We start from the raw sequence: 25,503 nt of genomic DNA, 5'->3' as shown, positions 1-25,503 counted from the left end.
ACTTACAGACTGTACAGTCATTCCTAGAGGTAGTGATCTGTAGAAAAGACATGAAAGTGATCAAATCTTAAATTGCTTTACTGTTGTAGTGAAAATCAATGTCATTCTTATAGATATCGTATTGTAACATAAATGTAAATTCACACGTGTGATCTTCATATAAAACGTTTAGCAGGAACCCTTATCCAGACTTTTACATCTGTTATTCTATTATTCATCACTATGGCAAATTACAGTTTTCTGTTCATGATGAGGGCCTATTTTCAGGAACCATGCATAGTCTTTCTACTGTATGTTGGCTTCACAGGAGTCAGGCTGCAATATTTGAAATGTAACAATGAGTTTAAAAGATTTCCTAAACCACGGATAGAAAAAGGCATAGATCACAGGGTTTAGACAGGAGTTAAAATAGTACAAACATATTACAAAGGTGCCAGATGAAGCATTAAGCAAGTTATCTTGACCTGTAAGAGGGACACAATAATATGGACAGAGACATATTAGAAACACAACCACAACAACACCAAGAGTCCTGGCTGCTTTCATTTCAGATTTTTTGATTGCTGGAGTGTGACTGCTGCAACATGAGACCGCATGGCATAAGCCTGAGACACAGCCACCACAAAAGCTCTCATATACAAAACAACAATAACAGTAATGGGAACAACGAAGAAAGAAGTGAGACTTAGAAGTCCAGCAATGTAGTTAACAGGGAAAATACACTCTCCAATGCAGGTGTTATACCTACCTGGTTGTTTCAGGATGTCACTCAGAATGAAACTTTGAAAGATTACAAAACATATCCAACACAGACAAATACAGACTTCAACTCTTTTTTTGTGTGATTTTGGTGGAGTAATGCAGAGGATGACAAATGGCCACATTTTCACTGTTGAACTGAAAATGAAGGTTATTCTTACAGATACTGTATTTTAATGTACACGTAAATATACATTTATAAAATGATTTATACAGCAGGAACCCTTTCCCAGACTTTTGAATTAGTTTTTGAATTATTCATCACCATGACCAATTACTGTTTTCTTTCCATGGTGAGGACGTAATTTCAGGCACAAATGTGTCATCTCTCTACAGTATGTTGGCCTCACAGGAGTTAGGCTGCAGTATTTTGAGTGTAACAATGACTTTAATAGATTTCCTAAACCATGGATAGAAAAAGGCATAGATCACAGGGTTTAGACAGGAGTTTAAATTATACAAGACTACTACGAATGTGTCAGTTGAAGAATTGAATAAGTTATCTTGGCCTGTAAGAGCGACACAATAATATGGAAGGAGACATATTAGAAACACAACTATAACAACGCCAAGAGTCCTGGCTGCTTTCATTTCAGATTTTTTAGCAGTTACTTTCACTGATTGCTGGAGTGTGACTGCTGCAACATGAGACCGCATGGCACGAGCCTGAGACACAGCCACCACAAAAACTCTCATATACAAAACAACAATAACAGTAATGGGAACAGTGAAGGAAAAAGTAAGATCTACAAGTCCAGCAATGTAGTTAATGAAATATAGACACTCTCCAATGCAGGTGTTATAGCTGCCTGGGTGTATAAGGATGTCACTCAGAATGAAAGTTTGAAAGATCACAGAACATATCCAACACAGACAAATACAGACTTTGACTCTTTTTTGTGTGATTTTGGTGGAGTAATGCAGAGGATGACAAATAGCCACATAGCGATCAATTGATATGAGCACCAATGTTCCTACTGCAGCAGAGGCAACAATGTAGTCTACATACTGATACAGAGCACACATGAGGTCACCAAATAACCAGCAGCCATCTATGAGAATAACTTGAAAAGCCACAAGGATGCCCATGAAGAAATCTGAAACAGCCAGAGAGAGGAGGAGGAGGTTGGTGGGGGTGTGGAGCTGCCTGGGAAGAGGAATAGCAAGATATTTATCATTATATATATTAGTCACTCACACAAAAGCAAATATAAAATACATGAAGACAGAAAAACAATAATCTCACAGTTTATGATCAAACAATACATTTTATCACTGTCTACCAGATTCATAAATGAATGGCTACTTGAAGTGGGATATAGAGATGATGACCAGCAGGTTAAGAGCTGCAGTGAACAGAGCGATGAAGGACAGCAGAATGCAAGTCAGCATTGTCTCAGAGTAAGGATGCATTAGCTTTGTGCAGGAGGTGTTGAGGAGTTGTGGAAAGCAGAGTTCAGTTCCCTCCATGGTCTCCATCACCACACACAAGAAAATCTGCTGAGCTCTGGCAGTGTTTTGACCAGAACCTGATTTTTCTTCATCATCCCTGCCCCTCCTCCCTCCTCACCTCTGCTGCTCTGTTTTTCTCCACAGAGATTTAAACACAAATGTCATTTTTGCCACGTGTGTAAGATAGCAAATGCACTTGTGCCAGGTCTGTGCCGCTGTGGGTGGGAGGTCTAAACATGAAGGCAAAACGAAGGCGTCATCCGGCGCATTTGCTATCTTGTGCTTGGCGCATTGGGGTTAAACCCGCTTGCGCTTTAGACCAGCTAAAACCTGGTTGAAGCGCAAAGTCTGTGGTCTTTCAGCACAAGATTCAGCACACGGCGGGCTTGGCTGAAACACACACACGTCTTCACAATCACAAAACACCATTTATGGTCATTCTCTTTCTCACACGGGAGTGTGGACTAGTTAAGTGTTATCTGAACATTTTCTATCAGCAATAAAGTGTAAATATTCAAGTCAAGTGAAGACGTGTGTGGCTGAGGCACACACACATCTCCACAATCACAGAACACTTTTCATTAATGTTAAACAGTTGTGCGCGCGTGTCTTTAAAGATAAACTCACTAATAAGTAAAAAAAATATATAAAGCCTAATAAATCTGAACAGACTTGCAAAGTGTGGGACGGAATCACAGCTGTCAGATTGTGTTTATCAGATGAGTCAGCATGACAGCTGGAGCAGCTGCAGTGCTTACATCTGCGTGTTTGTTATGATCCGGAAAAAACAATGATTAAACAATTATTATCTATAACATACAAAATGTAGAAGACATTATATTTGACCGCACAAGTCCAGCCCAACCCGGAGAGAAAAAGTTAGGTGTGCTTCTGTCGATGCTGCTTGGATATATATAATTTTGCGCACTTCAAACTTCAGAAACTCTCTCTGATTGTTTCACAGCAGGATAGAGGAGCAACGATGGGAGGAAGAGATGAGGATGAGGTGAGAGAGGAGAAGAAGGAGCACAGACCACTGGAGCCAGGAAGCTTCGCGGCTAGACTGGATCGGTTCGCCTCACCACTCTACTGCACCATCTCTCTCCCCAGCTCCTCATGATAATGATGATGATAACAAACAATAATTATAAAATACAACACAATTTCAAGGTGCTTCGGGTTAAAATATAACCAGTTACATATCTGTATGACATTTGCAGTCCATTTATTGCATTGGTTTTTATGAATGTAAAATAACACTTTATCCATGAAGCTGTTTTGGAGATGTTCTGCTCTCTACATGTGTTGCGTGCTCTCACACTTTCACTCCTTGTGACAGTTTTGTCAACACCATGAAGTGTTAGTGATGTTTCTTTTCATTTTAAATAAATCACTAGACACTAGTTTTTGGTTAAACATGTTTATTGGTCTCCTTGATTTATTTAATGACACTATGTTTCCAATTTGAGTGCACGCATTTTGGTTAACATTTTGTAGTCATTGGTTTTTGTAAAGATTTTGAGTTGCTTAATGATTTTGATACCCGTTTCCTTTGTTCTCCACATGCTGCTTGAGAGATGCCTGGTCAAAGGAGGAGGCGGAGCTTCACATGGAGCACAGGAAGTGGAAGGTGCCAACTCCCAGGGCTGAGCAGGTTTTCCTATAATTTTTGGTCTTTATGTCAAAAAAATCGTAAATTAAGTTTTAAAACAATCTCCTCCCCCCATCCATACAAACAAAGGTTCCTACCTCTCTATTCTGGCCACATCTCCCCCCTTTAGCGAAGTAGCTGCATTTCTTGAAATAACTGTTATTTACTTACTTTCTGAATTTACTAATAAACATGAATGGTACTGAACTCTTCATTCTTCTCTTAGGAGTGTAATTAACTGTTAACAGACTCCTTAGGATAGCATGTAATTTCAGCCACTAAACCTCAGAAACGAATTTGCTTGAATGGCATGTGATATTCTTTCAATAGAACAAAGAACACAGAACATAGAATGCTTTTCTCTGCCTAGGGGTCAAGGTGGACTACCTGGGTCCTCAAAGCTGCGCAGGGATTATGGGTGCCCTGTACAAGCACAGCTTTCTAACTATGCAGCTGGCAATTACAAGTCCATTCTAATTGGTGTTTTTATGATCTGCCCTGATCTTGTCGTTCTAGAGGTCTTTGGAATGACCCTGATGTAGGACCTGTTTCTCCTTAGACTCGCAGAGGGGAGGTCGATGTTGTAAGACCTGGGTGTCAGGGCAGGACCTCTAATGATCCCAGCCTGCATGGTGTTTCTGACCCAGACTCTTTGTCCTAGTCTGAGCTCCTGTCTTGTCTTTGTTAGGTGTCTTGTTGAACCAGAATGCTTGTTTTTCTTTTCATGTCCTGATCCTTCCTTTTCAAAGCTTGGAGGTCTGGCCACCTTCTCCTGGCTAATAGGCAAGGGTGTCCTGACGTTCTGGCCCATCAGCAGCTGTGCAGGGGATGATCCATGTGACAAGGGGGTCTCTCTCTGTAAGCCATGACAGCCTTAAGTGGATCCTCCCCCATTTTCAGGAGAGATTTCACAGTCCATATCGCCCTTTCAGCTTCCCCATTACTTTGAGGATAACAGGTGTTGCTGGTAATGTGTGTGTGACGTCATAGTCTCTGGAGTAGTCTGTGAATTCAGAACTGGGGGCCATTGTCTGTGACAACTGTTTCTGGGACCCCATGGCATGCAAAGATGGCCTTCAGTTTAGCCGTTTCATTGGCTGTAGTAGTGGAGGTGAGGTTAGGTACTTCAGTGTAGCGTGAGTAATACTCTATCACCACAAGATACACTATATTATTCCACTGGAACAGATGCGCAGCAACAATGTTAAAGCCATGGCCTCTCAGGTAAAGGTGTTGTCAGCAGCGGCTCTGGTGTGTTGTGAGCTTCTTTTGCACATATTACACAGTTTTCCACTTTCAGTTTCACCTGTTTGGTCAGACCTGGCCACCGTATGGACTGCTGTGCTCTGGCAATACACTTAGTCACTCCCTGGTGACCTTCATGTACCTTGTCCAGTATGTCCTTGCATGGTGGCAGGGATGACGAGCCTGTCTCCTTTCATCAATAATCCATCTGCAACCAGCAGGTCCTGGTGATACTGCCAGTATGGTTGAAGCTCTGGAGGAAGAGCCTTTCTATTAGGCCATCCTGTTTGCACCAGGGACTTTAGTCGTCTACAGACATCATCTGTGTCCTGTCTGGTCCTGATCTGGATCACCACTACCTGGTTAATGTACATTCTGACATCTTCCTCCAGCTGCATATCCTCTGCTGTTGGTGGAGCCTGTACTGGGGCCCTGGACAGTGCATCGGCAGTGACAAGGTTCTTACCAGGCACATGCACAATCTTGTATGTGAAGCAGAGCAGTTGCAGTCTGAACCTCTGAATCTGAGTGGGCAAGTCATCAAGGGCTCTACTGCCCAGCAGAGAGATGAGGGGTTTGTGGTCTGTCTGTATGAGGAAGTCCATTCCAACCAGATAGGACTGAAAACGCTCACACGCCCAGGTCAGTGCCAGTGCCTCTTTTTTGATTTGGGCATACCTGCGCTCTGCCTCTGTCATGCTGCATGAGATGAAGGCAACTGGGCACCAATCTCCTGATGGTTGCTTCTGAGACAGAACCCCTCCAAGCCCAAATGATTAATGGTCTGCTGCGACTCTTGTTTCTCTGTTTGGGCGGTATTGTGCAAGGACAGTGGGTGAGCTCAGTTCATGACGCAGCTCCTCAAAAGCTTGCTGCTGCAGGCTCCCCCATGCCCAGTCACTAGTCAAGTTTGACTTGAGCAGGTCCCTTATAGGTTGTGTGAGCTCTGCGACCCGTGGTGAGAACTTTCCCACATAGTTTACCATACCCAAAAATCTTCTCACATCTGTAACATCCTTGGGTGTGGGTATCTCTGTGATTGCCTTGATTTTGCCTGGGTCTGCCTCGATGCCTTGTGTGCTGATGACGTGGCCCAGGAATGTGACCTGATCCATAGCAAACTGACATTTGTTATTGTGCGTCAGCCCCTCTTTCTGGAGTTGCTCCAATGCTTGGTGCAGTCTGTGGTCGTGTTGTTCACGAGATGACCCAAAGACCAGAATATCATCTTCATGACAGACAGTTCCTTCAAGTCCTGCTAGCATCTGGGTTAGCCGCTTCTGGATATACTCAGGTACTAATGAAATCCCAAAGGGCAATCTGTGAAAGCAATACCTCCCGAAAGGTGTGATGAACGTGGTGAGTGGGGTGGATTCTGGGTGTAGGGGTACCTGCCAGAATCCAGCTGTGGCATCTTGTTTTGTGAAAACTGACACTCCTGCCAGCTTTGCCAGGGTTTCGTCGCCTGCTGCCATGTGTCTCTCATTTAGGTGAGTTAGCTCAACACAGATCCTGATCCTTTCCCTGGGCTTTGGTGCCACAACCATCCCCGAACACCATTCCGTGAGCTCTTCGATGGGGGCAATTACTCCCATTTTCTCCATCCGCTGGAGTTCCTCTATAACTTTGTCTATCAGTGGTAGTGGCACACGACGTGGCAGTGACAATGCATAGGGCTTGGCTCCCTCCTTTAACTTTATCTTATACTCTCCCTGCAGGTGGCCCAGGCCTGTGAAAACTTTTGGGTACAGTTGTTTGATGTCTGCCGACAGCTCTTGACTGCTATGACTCCCTTAAACTGTCCTTTTACCTTTTATGGAGAAGAGGGAATCAATTTTTTTGTTTGTAGGAGGCTCATGCAGCGATGTCTCCCCGCCCACAGCCTCTCGCCAGCTTGGCAGCTCTGCTCCACTACAGTCTCTAACTGCTAGATAGCTTGGTTTAGCTTATGCCAACCGGGACTTAGTCTTCACAATGGTCTGTTTTTTCATTTCACTGACATCTCTCTGCAGGACCTCTGATATCAACCCTGCGGGATTCGGCACTTCTGACACCATGTAACACTTCTTGTGTCAAGAAGCCGTAACAGACGGAGACACTCGTGTAGACTTTTAACAGCTTTATTTACTTACTCGGGGCGTCCCCATCCATACACACACACAGGTTCCTACCTCTCTACTCTTGCCACAATCTACAAGTCCAACAATGTAGTTAGTGAAATATAGACACTCTCCAAGTGATACCTGCCTGGTTGTTTCAACATATCACTCAGAATGAAACTTTGAAAGATTAAAGAACTTATCCAACATGGAGAAACACAGACTTGTTCCGCATGCACACGCCTGAAGCGGGTACACAAGCTCTTGCCCAAGTTGTGCGGCTGCAGCAAAGAAATGATGTTCCTCTTATATGTCAAAGTCCTCGGACATTTTCTTCTGCAAAGTCAACTCTGCACGTAACAAGTCACTATTTCTGAGCAGACCTCTCTCTCTCTTGTCTGAGCAGCTTTCCACATAGAATGTAAACACAGATGTGAAGGTATTGCGAGATCTCATATATCTCATGTTGCACCACTTGGGCAAGAGCTTGTGTACCCGCTTCAGGCGTGTGCATGCTGATCCAGTCTAAGGGACTACAGTTGACATTTAGTCTAAAAACATGGTGTGAATGGTGTCTTTTTGGGTCAAATTTTAATGTCATGGCTTAGGGACACTTGGATTACACCACACGGGCAGTATGGGGACATTTTGTGTTTTTTGTGTTCTTTTTTACATTTTAAAACTGGTCACCATTCACTTCAATTGTACTGGATTTGGCTCTAACGCTGTTTTCTGCTGAAGCTCAGAGAGTATTTGGTGAACTGGAGAGCTTCACCCATCCTCACATCAGCACAGGGGTGAGTAGATATTAAGTGAAATTTCATTTTTGGGTGAACTATCACTTTAATGTACGTTGAGCCTTTTATGACTGAGCACAGTCTGTTAATATTAGAGCACACCTCTTTAAGCTCCTCCAAGAGAAATCTAGTGTCTGCTGGGTCGATTTTATGGTCAATTCATGTGTCAGCATGAAAGGTTAAGAGTTTGTCATGGCAAGGACGATGCTGACCTACACACAGACTAGACGAGACACGAATCACTCTTCAGCATACAGTACATATGAAACATCCCTGGCTGACACTTGTTTTAGGGGTTAAAGTAAAGGTGTCACAGGGAGAGTGCATTTTTGGAGCAAACAGAGCCGACAGAACAAAGGCAGTTTGCTTTTTGTATAACAGGCTGTCAGACAAATCGACTTTTGTTCCAATGAGTGATATTTCAGGAAACTGAGGTTTTTGAATATTGGACTGTCAGAACAATGCCATTGGACCAGAAAAATTTGGGTAAATGATAACATAGTGGTAAATGTTTTCTGTACTTTTTGACTCATTAAACTAGTAGTTTGTCGACATCAACTATATCACTGTTAACTAAAAGTGGCTTAGTATTGTGTGTGTCTCTCTCTATGCAGAGAGATAAAGATGAGAGATAAAGAGATGAGAGAAGAATACACAATACACTTTTCAATAAACGAGGTGCACACATATAGTGATGGTTTCAGACTTCAGCCCTGAGCACAAAAACACCAGTCCCTGCGTTTACTGCATGATAAGTTATTAAGAATTATTACTATTATAATTATTCCTCTATATTTACATTTTTACATTTATGTTGCTGGGGAAAAAAAATATTTACTAAGCCTCCGCTGAGCTCCCAGTGCACAAATATCCACTCTTATTCTGCTGCCAGCTAAAGGCCCAACATATTGTATTCATGAATATCACTGCCACAAGATATATTTTAAAAAAGCATGTTGGCCTAGTTTCAAATTCAGTTGTAATGGCAACAAACACAGATAATTGTCTGATAGATTTTGAAAATATGAACATATTAGTATAATGCCATTTCTTCAGCTATTACCGCTTTTCACTTCACTTCAGTGAGTAGATACCAACTGCAAATATTTTTTCCTTGATGTCCTGACTTCTGAAACAGCACAGCATAGCTCTATGCTCAACTGAATCAGACAGAACTGACAAAAAAGCATGGTGTAAAGTCTAGTCCTTGCTGATCCAGGCATTCCTGTCTTTATGTGATCATCATATTTTAAGGGAATGAGTTAAAAAAAATATCACATTACTGACAATCTGGTTTCATGCAGAGGTTACAAAACTTATCTCTGATGTGATAGCCAGCAGATCAGATGGCTGTAAGGGAACATCAGTCCTAAGAGTTATAAGATGGGAGGGTCACACTCAGGAATATATCATTTTTAAAAACTTTTATATTTAGATTATGTCTGACGGTAGGCCATGCAAATCCATGCAGGCACATTGATGAAGGCCAGATGGCCAGAAAGATTTTGTTCTGCCTACTGCCAGACACAATTTTGTAAAAGTTACATTAAATTATATTACTGACTATAGCCCTTTGCCCTTCATATGAATAAATTACTTTGAGTATTGCATGAAGTTGTTCACATGGAGTCTGGCTGGGGTGGAAAAAAACCTGTGTGTATTGAATTGAAAGTGTGTGATGTGATGTAATGTTTGAGTATAGTTATCACAGTTATCAGTCATTATATTACTAATGTAAGTGTTTTGTGTATCTTTATGTGCTTTTTATTTAATTGCTTTTGTAAAAACATAATGCTCTTATTCTGAAAAGACCATATTAGGGAGAGAAAAAGCAAGTGACAAACAAAGTAAACGTTGAAGCCCACATAATTGTGTTGTCATATTCAGTCATGCATAAAACAGCATACAATGTTTACACTGGTCTTCTAAGGCTGACATAAACATCTTCATTCAAGTACACAACCAGGACAATAAGCATGTGTCAGTCATAATACTTACAAACTATAAAGTCTACCCAAGAGGTCGCTCTTTGTCTGAAATAAATAAAAATGAACAAGTCTTCAGTACCTTCACTGCTGCATTGAAAATAAACATCATTCTTAGAGAATACTGTATTGCAATATGTTTATGATGCAAATGTAAGGCAGTTCATATGAAGGGAACGCAGACTTTTACCAACTGCAGTTTTCTATTCATGTTGAGGGTCTATTTTCAGGCACCATGCATAATCTCTCTACTGTATGTTGGTGTCACAGGAGTCAGGCTGTAGTATTTGAAGTGTAACAATGACTTTAACAGATTTTCTAAACCATGGATAGAAAAAGGCATAGATCACAGGGTTTAGACAGGAGTTAAAATAATACAAACATAATACAAATCCAGAAGTTGAGGCATTTAGCACACTATCTTGGCCTGTAAGAGCAACACAATAATATGGAAGGAGACATATTAGAAACAAAACTACAACGATACCAAGAGTCCTGGCTGCTTTCAGTTCAGATTTTTTAGCACTTACTTTCACTGATTGCTGGAGTGTGACTGCTGCAACATGAGACCGCATGGCACGAGCCTGAGACACAGCCACCACAAAAATTCTCATATACAAAACAACAATAACAGTAATGGGAACAATGAAGGAAAAAGTAAGATCTGCAAGTCCGGCATTATAGTTAATGAAAAATACACACTCTCCAACGCAGGAGTTATAGCTGCCTGGCTGTTTCAGGATATCACTCAGAACCAGATTTTGAAAGACTACAGAACATATCCAACACAGAGAAACACAGACTTCAACTCTTTTTTGTGTGACTTTGGTGGGGTAATGCAGAGGATGACAAATGGCTACATAACGGTCCATTGATATGAGCACCATGGTTCCTACTGAGGCAGAGGCAATAATGTAGGCAAGATACTGATACACAGTGCACATGAGGTCACCAAGGAACCAGCAGCCATCTATGAGAATAACTTGAAAGACCATGAGGAGGCCCACGAGGAAATCTGAGACAGCCAGCGAGAGAATGAGGAAGTTGGTCGGCGTGTGTAGCTGCCTGGGAAGAAGACCAGCAAGATATTTATCATAATTTATCAAATCAGTCATCATTCATATAAAAGCAGATAGAGCAAACACTGAAATACAGTAATATCACTTAAAAAAAATCTGTTTGTCACACTTTAAGATCAGTCAATACTTTTCATTACTTCCTACAAGTTTGATAAATTAATGAAATATTTGGCTACTTGAAGTGGGAGATGGAGATGATGACCAGCAGGTTAAGAGCTGTAGTGATCACAGCGATTGCAGACAGCAGAATGTAAATCAGCATGGTCTCAAAGTAAGGACGCGTTGGCTTAATGCAGGACGCATTGAGGAGTTGTGGAAAGCAGAGTTCACTTCCCTCCATGGTCTCCATTACTGGAGTGCTGAGAATCTGCTGAGCTATGTCAGCGTTTTGACCAAGGCTTCCTGTAATATGAGTTATTTATCTCTATCTTCCCTGCCCACCCCTCCTTTCTTTTCACCTCTGCTTTTCTTTTTCTCTCCACAGAGAATGAATGAAGATTTTTCTGCTCATCTTTCTCATTGTTGTGGATGGCCAGTCCAGCCAACAGGGGGGGTCAAAGGGTATGATGACCCCTGCCCAAGGCCGAAGGTGGACCCATGCAAAGGCCTATGATTGACCCTTAAATGGGATCAAGTACTGCTATTTACTTACTGACTGATCATCAGCAATCAACAAACACAATTAATCAATCATTAAAACATGTTTCAACATGTCATGTGATATTCCCCTGTGATCCCTGTGGTAATACATTTTTACCCATATCTTTGTCATTGTGGAAGCATACCAAGGCAAAGCCTCAACACAATCCAACAAAAAGTGCAAGAATTTTTATAAGAAATTCCATTAAATGTTTCATGACATTGGCTAATAGAAGCACAGAGCACTTTTCTGTGTGCAGAAGCACAACCACTATGTATGGATATATTTCCAAAACTATTAGAGTTGTGTCAAATTATGGTTTTGCCAGACTGAAGTCTCATCATCTCAGCTGTGCCTCATTAGGCCCTATGTGCCCCAGTTTAAAAAAAAAAAAGTTGAAACATTAAAGAAAATGTAAATAAAAGAGAATGCAATGAAAATGTAAATGCAAATCATTTGTGGGCATGTATTCAATTATATACTTTACAAAGACAATATATATAATGCTCAAACTGATACTTTCTTGTTGTTTTTTTGTAAACACACTCATTTCGAATTTGATGCTTGCAACACATTCCAAAAAAGTTGAGATGGAATGCTGAAAAGGAGACAAAACAAAACAAAAAACACTTCACCCCACCCCAAAGGGGCCTTCTTGAAAGACTCAGCTGTTACCAAGCAAGGATGGAGCAAGGTTCACCATCTTTTGGAAAACCGCATGGCAAATAGTGCAACAGTTTAAGAACAAAGTTTCACAGCACACAATTGGAAGGAATTTAGGGATTTCACCATCTACAATCCACAAGAGATTCAGAGGTCTGGAGACGTCTCTGCACAGAGGAAGTGAGGCCAAAAACCACCACTGAATACCTATAACCTATACAGGACACAGGATTTTACTACATGAGCTTGGGAACACTTCTGTCACTGCATCTACAAATGCAAGTTAAGACACTATCACGCAAAGCAAAAGCCATATATCAACATTATCCAGAAATGCTGCCAACTTCTCTGGGCCAGAGACTCCTCTGATTGTGGACTACAGGAAATGACAAGGAGAAGGACATGCCCTCATCACCATCAGTGGGACTATGGTAAAGAGATTCAGCAGCTTCAGGTTCCTCGTTCACAACAGCAAGGACCTGACCTAGACTCAACACACTAACAACTTCACAAGACAATGGCTCTGCAGGCACCACGGGTATACCACTAAGAGTATCATGACTATCCATGGCTGCATCATTGTCTGGAATGCTAATTGCACCACCGTCAACCATAAGGCATCACATCCCATTTTTTCTGCTCCCAACACATCATCTTCGAGAACTGACTGTTCGCTTGCTACCCAGTGTATCTTATACAAACTTCATTGTGGCTGATTGGTATATAAAGAATATATGTATGTAAATCCAAAGAAACAAAACAATACTTCAAAGACTTCATGAAAAAATGAGGAAGGAGTGTGGAGACCCTGTCTGGAGGAAGTCTGGGCCCCCCGTCTAGAGCCTTGCCTGGAGGCGGGGCCTGTCAGCAAGCACCTGGTGGTTGGGCACACCACAGAGCCCAGACAGGCGCAGTCCAAAAAAGTGACATGGCTCACACTCCTCCATCCTGTGGACCCACCAATTGTGGGATGAACCGCTGGGGTCGGGTGCTGTGCCTGATAGATGGCAGTGAGGGTAGGGGGTCCCAACGGACCAGACCTGGGCAGCAGAGGCTGGCTTGGGAGAGGCCTGATCAGGAGGAACAGCTTCCCTGATTTGAACCTGAGCGGGTGTTTGTTCCTGGACTTCTGTTCTAGTCATGGACTGCCCGTAATGAACACCATGTTCAAGCATAATGATGCTCATTAATGAGATATGTCCAGAAATGCTGAATTCTTTGTTTGCTATTGTTTGTTGGGCTGTCATGGATGACACGTCTCTTCAACACTGCATGGAAGTCTGGGACAGTGCCTAAAGAGTAGCAGACTCGGGTGCTGGTTCCCCTTTTAAAAAAGGGGGCGCAGAGGGTGTGTGACAGTTAAAGAGGTATCACATTACTGAGCCTATCTGAGTTTAAGGTGCTGGAAAGGAGAGTCAGGCCGATAGTTAAACCTCAAATCAAAGAGGAACAATATAAATTCTGTGGTGGTCTTGGAATGACAAGCTTTTCACTCTCACAAGGATCCTGGAGGGGGTCTGGGAGTACGCCCATCCTATCTACATGTGTTTTGTGGATTTGGAGACTGAGCATGACCGGGTTCCTTGGGAGATATTATGGGAAGTGCTGCAGGAGTGTAGGGTGAAGGGGTCACTGCTCAGCCAATTTAATCTCTGTACACCCAAAGCGAGAGCTGTGTTCAGGTTCTCGGTAGTGAGACCCTTTCCCAGTGAGGTCTGGCCTCCATCAGCGCTTCGCCTTATCACTAATGCTGAATGTGATATCCATGGACAGTATCTCGAGGCGTAGTCATGGAGGGGAGGGGTTGCAATTCAGTGGGCTGAGGATTGCAAAGCTGTTGTTTTGCAGATGTGGTCCTGATGGCAACATTGGTCTGTGACCTCAAGCATTCACTGGATCAGTTCGCATCCAAGTGTGAAGCAGCTGGGATAAGGATCAGTACTTCTGAGGCCATGGTTCTTAGCAGGAAACCAGTGGATTGTCTACTCTGAGTAGGGAATAAGTCCTTACCCCAAGTGAAGAAGTGAAAGTATCTTGGTGCCTTGTTCTTGAGAGAGGGGACAATGGACCATGAGATGGGCCACATATTCGGAGCAGCAAAAGCCGTATTCTGTTTGCTTTACTGCACTGTTATGACTTTGTTCCTACTCTCACCTATGGCCATGAAGGGTGGGTCATGACTGAAAGAACAAGGTCACAGATACAAGTGGCCGAAATGGGTTTTCAAAGGAGGATGGCTGGCATCTCCATTAGGGATAGATTGAGAAGCTCAGTCATCTGTGAGGGACTCAGAGTAGAGCCTCTGTTCTTTTGCGTAGAAAGGAGCCAGTTGAGGTCGTTCAGGCATCTTGTAAGGATGCCACCTGGTTGCCTCCCTAGAGAGGTGTTCCAAGCCTGTCCAGCTAGGGGGTGGGGGTTACAGGGCAGACTGAGGGCTAGGCGGAGGGATTATATCTCCACCCTGACTTGGGAACGCCTTGGGATCCCCCAGTCAGAGCTGGTTAATGTAGCTGGGGAGAGGGATATCTGGGGTCCCCTGCTGGAACAGTTTAGGCTAACCTCAAGGCCAGCTTCCTTAAAGAGAGCTGGTGGCTTTAGTTTGCTCTCAGGTGCAAACTAAAGCTGTTGTTGTGAACTACCCTTTTGCAATCTAGTAACTCTGTTCCCAGTTTTCATAACATTTCAAATAAATCAGGGGTACAATCTGAGAGTGTGGGCCTTCCCACAGACAAAACTTGAAAAAAGGCACCCCTTCACCCACCATCAGTTTACTTGCTTAAACTCATTCAATTCTTGGATGCATATATAGGACCTACTTGAACTTGATCCCACAGACGCTCAATAACTGAGCCAAGATAGCCTAATCTTGATGATTGATATCACTTATGACTACAGCAGACACATCAAAAAAGATCTGTCCAAAGGCATTTATTAGTTTCAGACTCCCGGTAGGAGTAGGAATAACAGTAAAATTCCAAAAGAGTATCCCTGGACTATCTCATAAACCAAATACATTCCAAAAATAAAATATTGCAGTTCAGCCTGTATCACACTTGATACAACATGGGCTTTTAAGAGGAATTTGAAAAGAAAAAAAAAAAAAGTTGTCAGGGCATAAAATTAATGATCTCTTGATCTTCACAAATCAAGACTTTATAGTCATTCATTCATTCATTCATTCATTTTCTGTAACCGCTTAGTCCGTAAGGGTCGCGGGCTGCTGGAGCCTATCCCAGCTGACACTGGGCGAGAGGCGGGGTTCACCCTGGACAAGTCGCCAGTTCATCGCAGGGCGACTTTATAGTCTAACAATGGAATAACCGTCAGTGTTGAAAAAAAAAACAAAAAAACAAAAACAAAAACTTTAAATCAAAAATCAAACCATGGCCGCCCTAATATATTGATTTTGTCATTACTGTAGACCTGCTTACCAGAGTATTATATTTTGTATTGTATAGCATGATTTTATGTCTCAGGTTCTCATTCTGACTTGTGTGATTTTTTTTTTTGCATATTGTGGAGAATTGTTGGAGGGAGCCTAAGAATTAATGTAGTAATTGTTGTACATATGACAAGAAAGAACTTCAAACTTTTCATGGGGTTACCTCTGGCTGATACCTGAGCTGTCGACTGGGGATTGCTGAGGCACAGAGGGGTCTTTTGTTTACAGAAAAAAGGACGGTAATATCAACCAGGCTCACCGTCACCAGATAGCTTTCTCTCCATTTCTCTTTCTCTTTAACACACACACACACACACACACACACACACACACACACACACACACACACACACACACACACACACACACACACGCACACACTTTGTACATGATTGAGCCAAGCCCATGAGACTGGATTTACTGCTTAACAAAACAACATCCACACACCCACAATGTTGTCTTATGGATCTCTCTTGTCATGGATTCACACCTTCTCGTAATCACGTCAGCTGATTGCAGACTCCAGTCTCAGAGGGATCAGTCCAATCAGAGGTGTTAAGAAAAACATCCATCTTCCAAAGTAAACATGTGATGTAAGAAACACACATGAACACAAACTCTGTCAGCAGACAAAAGTTTGAATGTATCAACACATGATGCAACCCCAGCTGTTGAAACTAATTACAAACATCACTCAGTAAATGAAATGTTTTTCATGAAGTTACAATTCATGTAAGTCTAAACTTTTCACAATGGTTTGTGATGGTCAGATTTCACATGACCTTGTTAAGCCTTAAGACCTTGTGTAATTCCATGCTTTGATTGATGACTTTCCTAATACTGCAAAATATAAAGTTAATGATAACATAGTGGTAAATGTTTTCTTTCTGACGCATTAAACTAGTGGTTTGTAGTCTTCGACTATGTCACTGTTAACTAAAGGTGACTTACTGTTGTGTGTCCCTCTCTATGCAGTATAATGACAGATGAGAAATTTATAGAGGAGAAATTAATACACAATCCTAAAAATCCTAAAATCCTCATAGTGATGGTTTCAGACTTCAGCCCTTAGCACAAAAACACCAGCCTTTACTGCGTGATAATTTATTAAGAATTATTACTATTATTATTATTTATCTATATGTTTATTTCATTATACATTTATGTTGCTGGGAAAGAAAATATTTACTATGCTTCCACAAAACCACTTTTATTCTGCTGTCAGCTAAAGGCCCAACATATTGTATTCATTAATATCACTGCCACAAGATGAATTTTAAAAAAACATGTTGGCCTAGTTTCAAATTCAGTTGCAATGGCAACAAACACAGATAATTGTCTGATAGACTTTGAAAATATGAACATTTAAGTATATTGCTATTACCACTTTTCACTTCACTTCAGTGAGTAGATTCCAACTGCAAATACATTTTTCTTGATGCTCTGACCCCAGCACAGCATAGCTCTATACTCGACTAAATCAGATAGAACTGTCAAATAAGCATGGTGTAAAATCTAGTCCTTGCTGTTCCAGGCATTCCTGTCTTTATGTGATCAATTATCAGTCATTATATTACTAATGTAAGTGTTTTGTGTATCTTTATGTGGTTTTTATTTAATCACTTTTGGTCTTCTAAGGCTGACATAAACATCTTCTTTCAAGTACACAACCAGGACAATAAGTATGTGTCAGTCGTAATACTTACAAACTATAAAGTCTACCCAAGAGGTTGTTCTTTGTCTGACATAAATAAAAATGAACTACTTCTCAGTACCTTCACTGTTGCATTGAAAATTAACATAATTCTTAGAGAATACTGGCAGAGTCAATAATGTAGGTGTGGTGAGGAGGAGGTGAAAGAATTTAGAACCAATATTGTTACCAAAAAAAAGGGCTCGACAACACCACCCTGGGAATTTCATCCAGAGAATTACTTCTACTGTACAAGGCACACAGATTGGTTTACTCAAGGGGCATGAGACGTGGTTCCAAGTTTTAAAATACAGTTTTTATTAAATAATCATTCTTTTAAAACAATAGTAATTAAACATTCACACAGGAAAGGGGAAGAGGGGAAAAACCTAATCAGAGCTGAGGCCTAGTGAATGGGTGAGAACTAGTGCAGGGGAGGGATCCACCAAAAGAAAAAAAAATAAGGGAATCAACTTAAATCACCGAGCACACGTGGCAGACACACTCTCTGTGAACAAACCCACTCCCAGGGACACAGCAGACAGGACGGGGGATACCACCACCAAAACACCAGTACCACAGCCACCGGCCTCCAGCAACTGAAAAGGGGGGGAATATAAAACAAATAAACAAATACAACGAAACAAAACAGGAAATCAATGAGTCAAAATATAATGAAAATTCTAATTAATGAGCAGGTCACAAGATTACACTTAACAAAATACTTCAAACAGTAACTGCCAAATCAGAATAATTTAAACAAATGTAAACAAAAAGAAAAAGGCTAAAGAAAAGAAAAAAGAACCCAAACAAACAAATTACCGACAGGAAATCTCTCCAATTAACCTAATTAACAAAGAAATTATACAAGCAGACAAAATCAAAATATACATTTAAACTCATACAAATAATCCAAAAATAACAAAATATAACCCACACTTTCACACACTCATTCTGTCTATGTAAAAGGGGAACAAACCCCAGTAAAAAGTATCGTGCCCCGGCCTGCAACCATCACAAATGAGACATGGAGACAGAAAAGCAAAAACTTCAATTTAGTGGAGACAAACAGCAGATGCCATGGAGACAAATCAGCAACACAGACAAAACAGCAGCAGCTATGGTAGCACCTAATCAAGAAAAGTACTATCAACAATGCTACATTCACTAAAAGAATGATGCAGTGCACGCTACGATATGCATACATACCTAGTTAGCAGCATGGACACACACACACTCGCATGAGAGGGGGAAGGGAGAGAGGGCTCCAGGCAGCCACCAGCGTCTACCTGCGACCACACTAGCATTAGCCATCTGATAGCATCAACCATGCCGCAAAGAGAGAGGACACTTACCACAGCTAAACAAACGTAGCAGCACATACAGGAGACACAGAGTCGCACACAAGCAGTTGCCCTACAACACAACAACAATGCCGTAAGCACATTGACAAAACACAAGCAGCGAGGTGAAGCAGCATGCAGCCATACCTGTTGGGCCAAACACCCTCTGACCCGGAAGTGACGCACCGGTGATGATGGGGGTGCAAAAGGAAGACCTGGTGGACTGACTGACTGCCACTTTTGTACCGGCCCACCTCATTGATGGCAAATCATAGAGAATAAACACCTTTATGCTGCTACATAGGCAAGATACTGATACACAGTGCACATGAGGTCACCAAGGAACCAGCAGCCATCTATGAGAATAACTTGAAAGACCATGAGGAGGCCCACGAGGAAATCTGAGATAGCCAGAGAGAGAATAAGGAAGTTGGTCGGCGTCTGGAGCTGCCTGGGAAGAAGACCAGAAGAAGAAGACTTTTCTGCTCATCTTCCTCAGTGTTGTGGATGGCTAGTCCAGCCAACAGGGGGGGTCAAAGGGTATGATGACCCCTGCCCAAGGCCGAAGGTGAGCCCATGCAAAGGCCTATGATTGACCCTTAAATGGGATCAAGTACTGCCATTTACTTACTGACTGATCATCAGCAATCATCAAACACAAATCATTAAAACATGTTTCAACATGTCATGTGATATTCCCCTGTGATCCATGTGGTAATACATTTTTACCCATATCTTTGTCATTGTGGAAGCATACCAAGGCAAAGCCTCAACACAATCCAACAAAAAGTGTGAGAGAATTTTTTGCCTTCTTTTGCCCAGTATAAGAATTAAAAAATGAAAGTGTTTCATGACATTGGCTAATAGAAGCACAGAGCACTTTTCTGTGTGCAGAAGCACTCATAATCTCAGCTGTGCCTTATTAGGCGCTATGTACTTCTCCAATCCCCAATTTTGAAAAAAAGTCAAAACATTATGTAAAATGTAAATAAATTCAGAATGCAATGAATTCCAAATCATTTGTGGCATGTTTTCAATTATATACTTTACAAAGGCAATATATTTAATGTTCAAAGTCATACTTTCTTATTTATTTATTTTTTTTGTAAAAAGACTCTTCTGAATTTGATGCTTGCAACACATTCCAAAAAAGTTGGAATGGCAGCAACAAAATACTGAGAATTTTGTGGAATGCTAAAAAGAAAAGAAAAGAAAACAAAAAAACACTTCACCCCATCCCAAAGAGGCCTTCTTGAAAGACTCGGCTGTTACCAAGCAAGGATGGAGCAAGGTTCACCATCTTTTGCAAAACCGCATGGCAAATAGTGTAACAGTTTAAGAACAAAGTTTCACAGCACACAATTGGAAGGAATTTAGGGATTTCACCATCTACAATCCACAAGAGATTCAGAGGTCTGGAGACGTCTCTGCACAGAGGAAGTGAGGCCAAAAACCACCACTGAATACCTATAACCTATACAGGACACAGGATTTTACTACATGAGCTTGGGGACACTTCTGTCACTGCATCTACAAATGCAAGTTGAGACACTATCACGCAAAGCAAAAGCCATATATCAACATTATCCAGAAATGCTGCCAACTTCTCTGAGCCAGAGACTCCTCTGATTGTGGGCTACAGGAAATGACAAGGAGAAGGACATGCCCTCATCACCATCAGTGGGACTATGGTAAAGAGATTCAGCAGCTTCAGGTTCCTCGTTCACAACAGCAAGGACCTGACCTAGACTCAACACACTAACAACTTCACAAGACAATGGCTCTGCAGGCACCACGGGTATACCACTAAGAGTATCATGACTATCCATGGCTGCATCATTGTCTGGAATGCTAATTGCACCACCGTCAACCGTAAGGCATCACAGCCCATTTTTTCTGCTCCCAACATATCATCTTCGAGAACTGACTGTTCGCTTGCTGCCCAGTGTATCCGATACAAACTTCATTGTGGCTGATTGGTATATAAAGAATATATGTATGTAAATCCAAAGAAAAAAACAATACTTCAAAGACTTCATGAAAAAATGAGGAAGGAGTGTGGAGACCCTGTCTAGAGGAAGTCTGGGCCCCCGTCTAGAGCCTGGCCTGTCAGCAAGCACCTGGTGGCCGGGCACACCACAGAGCCCAGTCAAGCACAGCCCAAAAAAGCGACGCGGCTCACACTCCTCCATCCTGTGGACCCACCAACTGTAGGAGGAACCGCTGGGGTCGGGTGCTCTGCCTGATGGGTGGCTTCAGATAAGTGGTTGAAGATGAATAAATGGATGGATGGACTTCAAGAAGTTTACTTCTTAACTAACTGGTAGCCTGTCACTGCACTCTTCACTGCTAGAGATGTATGTTTCTTTGTCTGACCATTGATGAAATTAGGAATTTCATTTGAAGCGAGATGGAAGCATTTGGGATAATGTACGTGTATAATTTAACAACCATATGTTGATCATGTTTAGACAATTTATTGCAGAAATGCAACACATTATAGCTTTAACTACCCATTTTAGCACTTTTCTGTGACTGCAGCAACATGATGACATCAAAAGTAACTCATCTGCTGCTCATGTATTTGGGGTTTAGGCTAACCTCAAGGCCAGCTTCCTTAAAGAGAGCTGGTGGCTCTTTACAGGTGCAAACTAAAGCTGTTGCTGTGAACTACCCTTCTGCGATCTAGTGATTCTGTTCCCAATTTTCATAACATTTCAAATAAATCAGGGGTACAATCTGAGAGTGTGGGCCTTCCCACAGACAAAACTTGAAAAAAGGCACCCCTTCACCCACCATCAGTTTACTTGCTTAAACTCATTCAATTCTTGGATGCATATATAGGACCTACTTGAACTTGATCCCACAGACGCTCAATAACTGAGCCAAGATAGCCTAATCTTGATGATTGATATCACTTATGACTACAGCAGACACATCAAAAAAGATCTGTCCTTCAGGAGTAGGAATAACAGTAAAATTCCAAAAGAGTATCCTTGGACTATCTCATAAACCAAATACATTCTAAAAATAAAATATGGCAGTTCAGCCTGTATCACACTTGATACCACATGGCCTTTTAAGAGGAATTTGAAAAAAAAAAAAAGAAAGTTGTCAGGGCATAAAATTAATGATCTGTTGATCTTCACAAATCAAGACTTTATAGTCTAACAATGGAATAACTTGTCAGTGCTGGAAAAAAACAACTTTATATCAAAAATCAAAGCATGGCAGCACTAATATATTGATTTTATCATTACTGTAGACCTGCCTACCAGAGTATTATATTTTGTATTATATCTATTTTTATATATAAATTAACCTTAGCATGATTTCATGTCTCAGGTTCTCATTCTGACTTGTGTGATTTATTTTTATTTTTTTTTTTGCATATTGTGGAGAATTGTTGGAGGGAGCCTGAGAATTAATGTAGTAATTGTTGTACATATGACAAGAAAGAACTTCAAACTTTTCATGGGGTTACCTCTGGCTGATACCTGAGCTGTCGACTGGGGATTGCTGAGGCACAGAGGGGTCTTTTGTTTACAGAAAAAAGGACGGTAATATCAACCAGGCTCACCGTCACCAGATAGCTTTCTCTCCATTTCTCTTTCTCTTTAACACACACACACACACACACACACACACACACACACACACACACGCACACACTTTGTACATGATTGAGCCAAGCCCATGAGACTGGATTTACTGCTTAACAAAACAACATCCACACACCCACAATGTTGTCTTATGGATCTCTCTTGTCATGGATTCACACCTTCTCGTAATCACGTCAGCTGATTGCAGACTCCAGTCTCAGAGGGATCAGTCCAATCAGAGGTGTTAAGAAAAACATCCATCTTCCAAAGTAAACATGTGACATAAGAAACACACATGAACACAAACTCTGTCAGCAGACAAAAGTTTGAATGTATCAACACATGATGCAACCCCAGCTGTTGAAACTAATTACAAACATCACTCAGTAAATGAAATGTTTTTCATGAAGTTACAGTTGATCTAAACTTTTCACAGTGGTTTGTGATGGTCAGATTTCACAAGACGTTGTTAAGCCTTAAGACCTTGTACGGGTAATTCCATGCTTTGATTGATGACTTATCCTAATTCTCCATAATATAAAGTAATGTATCTCCGATCTTTCAACAAGACACACAGAAGTTTCCTTGAGTTTCCACCCTGATACCCTCTCAATTTGGCAAACTCAGACTGCTGAAGCCTCCAGTTAGCTTGAGCTGAACTTTTGAATATATATTTGTGATGTAGACAGGTGGAGTCTTAAACACACCAGTAACTGAGCAAAACGTGAAAGTGAAAGTGAAACAATCCTTAAATCCTTTAATTCTCAGTGTTTTAGTATTAAGGGCTCATTCTAAAGTAACAAAAACAAAACAATTCTTATTTTCAGGTCATTGTACACTAATAAAAACATGCTTATAAATATTATATTCCATTTCTAGACACACTAAACCTTTAAATAATTCAAAATATTAAAAGTATAAAAGAGCACTTATACAGACACTTAGTATCCCCTTCACCACTTATTTGGGAGGTGATCACTCTCAATCTTTTTTAGCTTGAAAGCAGTTGCAACAGTGAGAAAATGACTGCTGTAGCACAACGCATTGTCCAATAGAACCAGCCAACCAAGGTGAAACGTCTTCAAGAACTCTGTCAAGTCCAGTTGCCTACCACAACCCTTACTATGGATATGTTGTGGTGTTTGTCAGTGGCAGACTCAGGTGGTCTGAGGGGCAGGAGTGAAGACAATCAAAAGGGCACCATCTGCATGTGATGAGGCACCAGATTGCTGAAAGATATGATGTGATTTATTATTTTTTGCCCACTGGGCAGTCTATAGGACAATTCATTATGTTTTGTTCAGTGGAGGGGCACCCTAGATGTTTTTACAAGTAGAGAAAACATACTTTATTGGAAGGGCACTCTAGAAAGCACTTGACCACATTTTGGCTACTGAAAGAGAACTGTAGAAGGCAGTTTATTGCATTGTTTTGGACACTGGGCATGTTTTATCTATCATAAGGGCACTTTTGTGGCAATTTTTCAAGATGGGTGCACCGAGGGGTTGCAGATTTGCAGCTGCAACTAAACTGTACACTGATATGTAATTTCACTCTGCTGTCAAATTTTAAGGCTAAATTCCACCAGGCGTGGCTGCGCCACGTTATGGCTGCACATCAGCTGGAACTGATTACAACCATTCTACACAGTGCTTGTGATTCCACCAGCAGCACCTTGGCACATCCCAGACATGGCTCTCTGCTCCACTTTGGTTCTAATACATGCCAAATCCATTTTTGATGGATGCTGCATCAGTTAGCACAGAGCAGATCAACAAGCAGGAAGTCAGACATGAGCAAGGAAAGAAGGCCTAATCAACAAAATCTGAGGAAGTATAGATAATCAGGTGGGCAAAACCCTCTGTTGCTGAAATGCTTCTGAAACTCTGCTGGTGGGGCTTGCAGCCGTGCAGAGGATGGATCAGAACTGTGGCGCAGAAATGCTTTGCTTGGTGGAATAAACCAGTTAGTCTCCCAGGGTCAGATTGACACCCTGCCGTTTTGCAGGAAAGAATTTGTCACTCTGTACAGCTAAAATAAAGGATCAGGTGTGATAAACCAAATCGCTGCTGCGTGACTATTCATACCCAGATGCAAAGAGACATGCTGTAAATGAAACATACAGGAAAAAAAATATTTTTCAGATGAACACAAATGTGTAAATGGGTCAGATATTAACAAGCCAATGTTCGGTTTGTCAGCTGGTTTCTAGATACACACCAGTTTCACCTGGCAAATACTGGATGTAAATATTTAGTAATTATCAACTAATCGCTTAAACTGTTTGTGAGTGATGCAACCTGTTTTATTTTTGTGACGTATGAAACTCCAGTTAGTCAGCACTTTCACCAGAATGAGGCAAAGTTTGCAACCAGCTCCGAGTGTCAAAGTATAATCTAAGAGGAAACTATTTTAATCCCCCAGGAGCCATGGCAGGCCTTGTGTGAACTTAGTATTGATCAAGTTTGACTGCATGGTATATGCAATGACCTATAAATGCAGTTTGTAGTACTTTGCAAGATAATAGATTTTTAACAGAATATTCATAAGCAGGTAGAATAAAGAACTGTGGCCATGGGGCGCTCCAATTATATTTTATGCACTGGCACATTTGTGTATGACAGCTGGCATTTTTCCACTCAAACATAGGACGTTCTTGATCTTGATCTTGTTTTGCTTCAGGCAGCGCCACACCTTCAATGACATGTTTTGTAATCTCATCAATTCACAGGCCTTCAGACACTGATGACAGGCTGCTTTTGTTCTTCATCCTTGTCTCACACTGTCCCATCACCGTGAAAAGCTATCTGTGTTTGTATGCACTGGGACTAATTCCTGCGTCAGACAGTGATTGTTAGTAGATCATCTTACTTATCCCGACCTGAAAATGTCAGTACTGGCATTTTTTTTTTCCCTAAAGTGTATTGTTCTGTTTTTCTTTTTTGTATTTAGTTTTTGCCCAGATTTAATCCTCCTCACAGAAGAAACCCTGGCATTTTCATCATACATTACCTCCATGCTCTTTTTTAGCTCCTGTCCAAATCCTGTATATC

General features: G+C 41.4%; 2 protein-coding genes across 4 annotated transcripts; both read right to left on the bottom strand.

The window, feature by feature from the left end:
• Positions 1-1,089: 1,089 nt before the first annotated feature.
• On the bottom strand, positions 1,090-2,238 carry LOC146322539 (trace amine-associated receptor 13c-like). Of its 3 annotated transcripts, none has more exons than XM_084724535.1 (2): positions 2,066-2,238; positions 1,090-1,906 (listed from the first exon to the last, which is right to left on the bottom strand). In XM_084724535.1, exons 1-2 carry the CDS (start codon positions 2,236-2,238, stop codon positions 1,090-1,092), a joined length of 990 nt encoding a protein of 329 aa, XP_084580661.1. The 3 variants fall into 3 exon arrangements, with proteins under 3 accessions (XP_084580661.1, XP_084580662.1, XP_084580663.1); XM_084724536.1 differs by having other exon boundaries at positions 2,092-2,213; XM_084724537.1 differs by having other exon boundaries at positions 1,090-1,902; positions 2,142-2,213.
• A 7,998-nt stretch (positions 2,239-10,236) lies between these two features.
• Positions 10,237-11,437, bottom strand: LOC146322538 (trace amine-associated receptor 13c-like). Its single transcript, XM_084725382.1, has 2 exons — positions 11,244-11,437; positions 10,237-11,053 (listed from the first exon to the last, which is right to left on the bottom strand). Exons 1-2 carry the CDS (start codon positions 11,414-11,416, stop codon positions 10,237-10,239), a joined length of 990 nt encoding a protein of 329 aa, XP_084581508.1. The 5' UTR covers positions 11,417-11,437.
• Between the last annotated feature and the right edge of the window lie 14,066 nt (positions 11,438-25,503).

Source organism: Lutjanus erythropterus, chromosome 8, assembly GCF_056507025.1.
Source record: "Lutjanus erythropterus isolate fLutEry1 chromosome 8, fLutEry1.hap2, whole genome shotgun sequence".
Taxonomy (NCBI): domain Eukaryota; kingdom Metazoa; phylum Chordata; class Actinopteri; order Lutjaniformes; family Lutjanidae; genus Lutjanus; species Lutjanus erythropterus.
The sequence above is the reverse complement of the archived record's forward strand: the minus strand, read 5'-3'. Positions and strand labels throughout refer to the sequence as shown.

Coding starts and splice junctions, on each gene's coding strand:
- LOC146322539 (XM_084724535.1), bottom strand. CDS start 2,238: ATGGAGACCATGGAGGGAACTGAACTCTGCTTTCCACAACTCCTCAAC. Junction 1,907..2,065: donor ATCTCTATATCCCACTTCAA/GTAGCCATTCAT, acceptor TCCTCTTCCCAG/GCAGCTCCACACCCCCACCA.
- LOC146322538 (XM_084725382.1), bottom strand. CDS start 11,416: ATGGAGACCATGGAGGGAAGTGAACTCTGCTTTCCACAACTCCTCAAT. Junction 11,054..11,243: donor ATCTCCATCTCCCACTTCAA/GTAGCCAAATAT, acceptor TCTTCTTCCCAG/GCAGCTACACACGCCGACCA.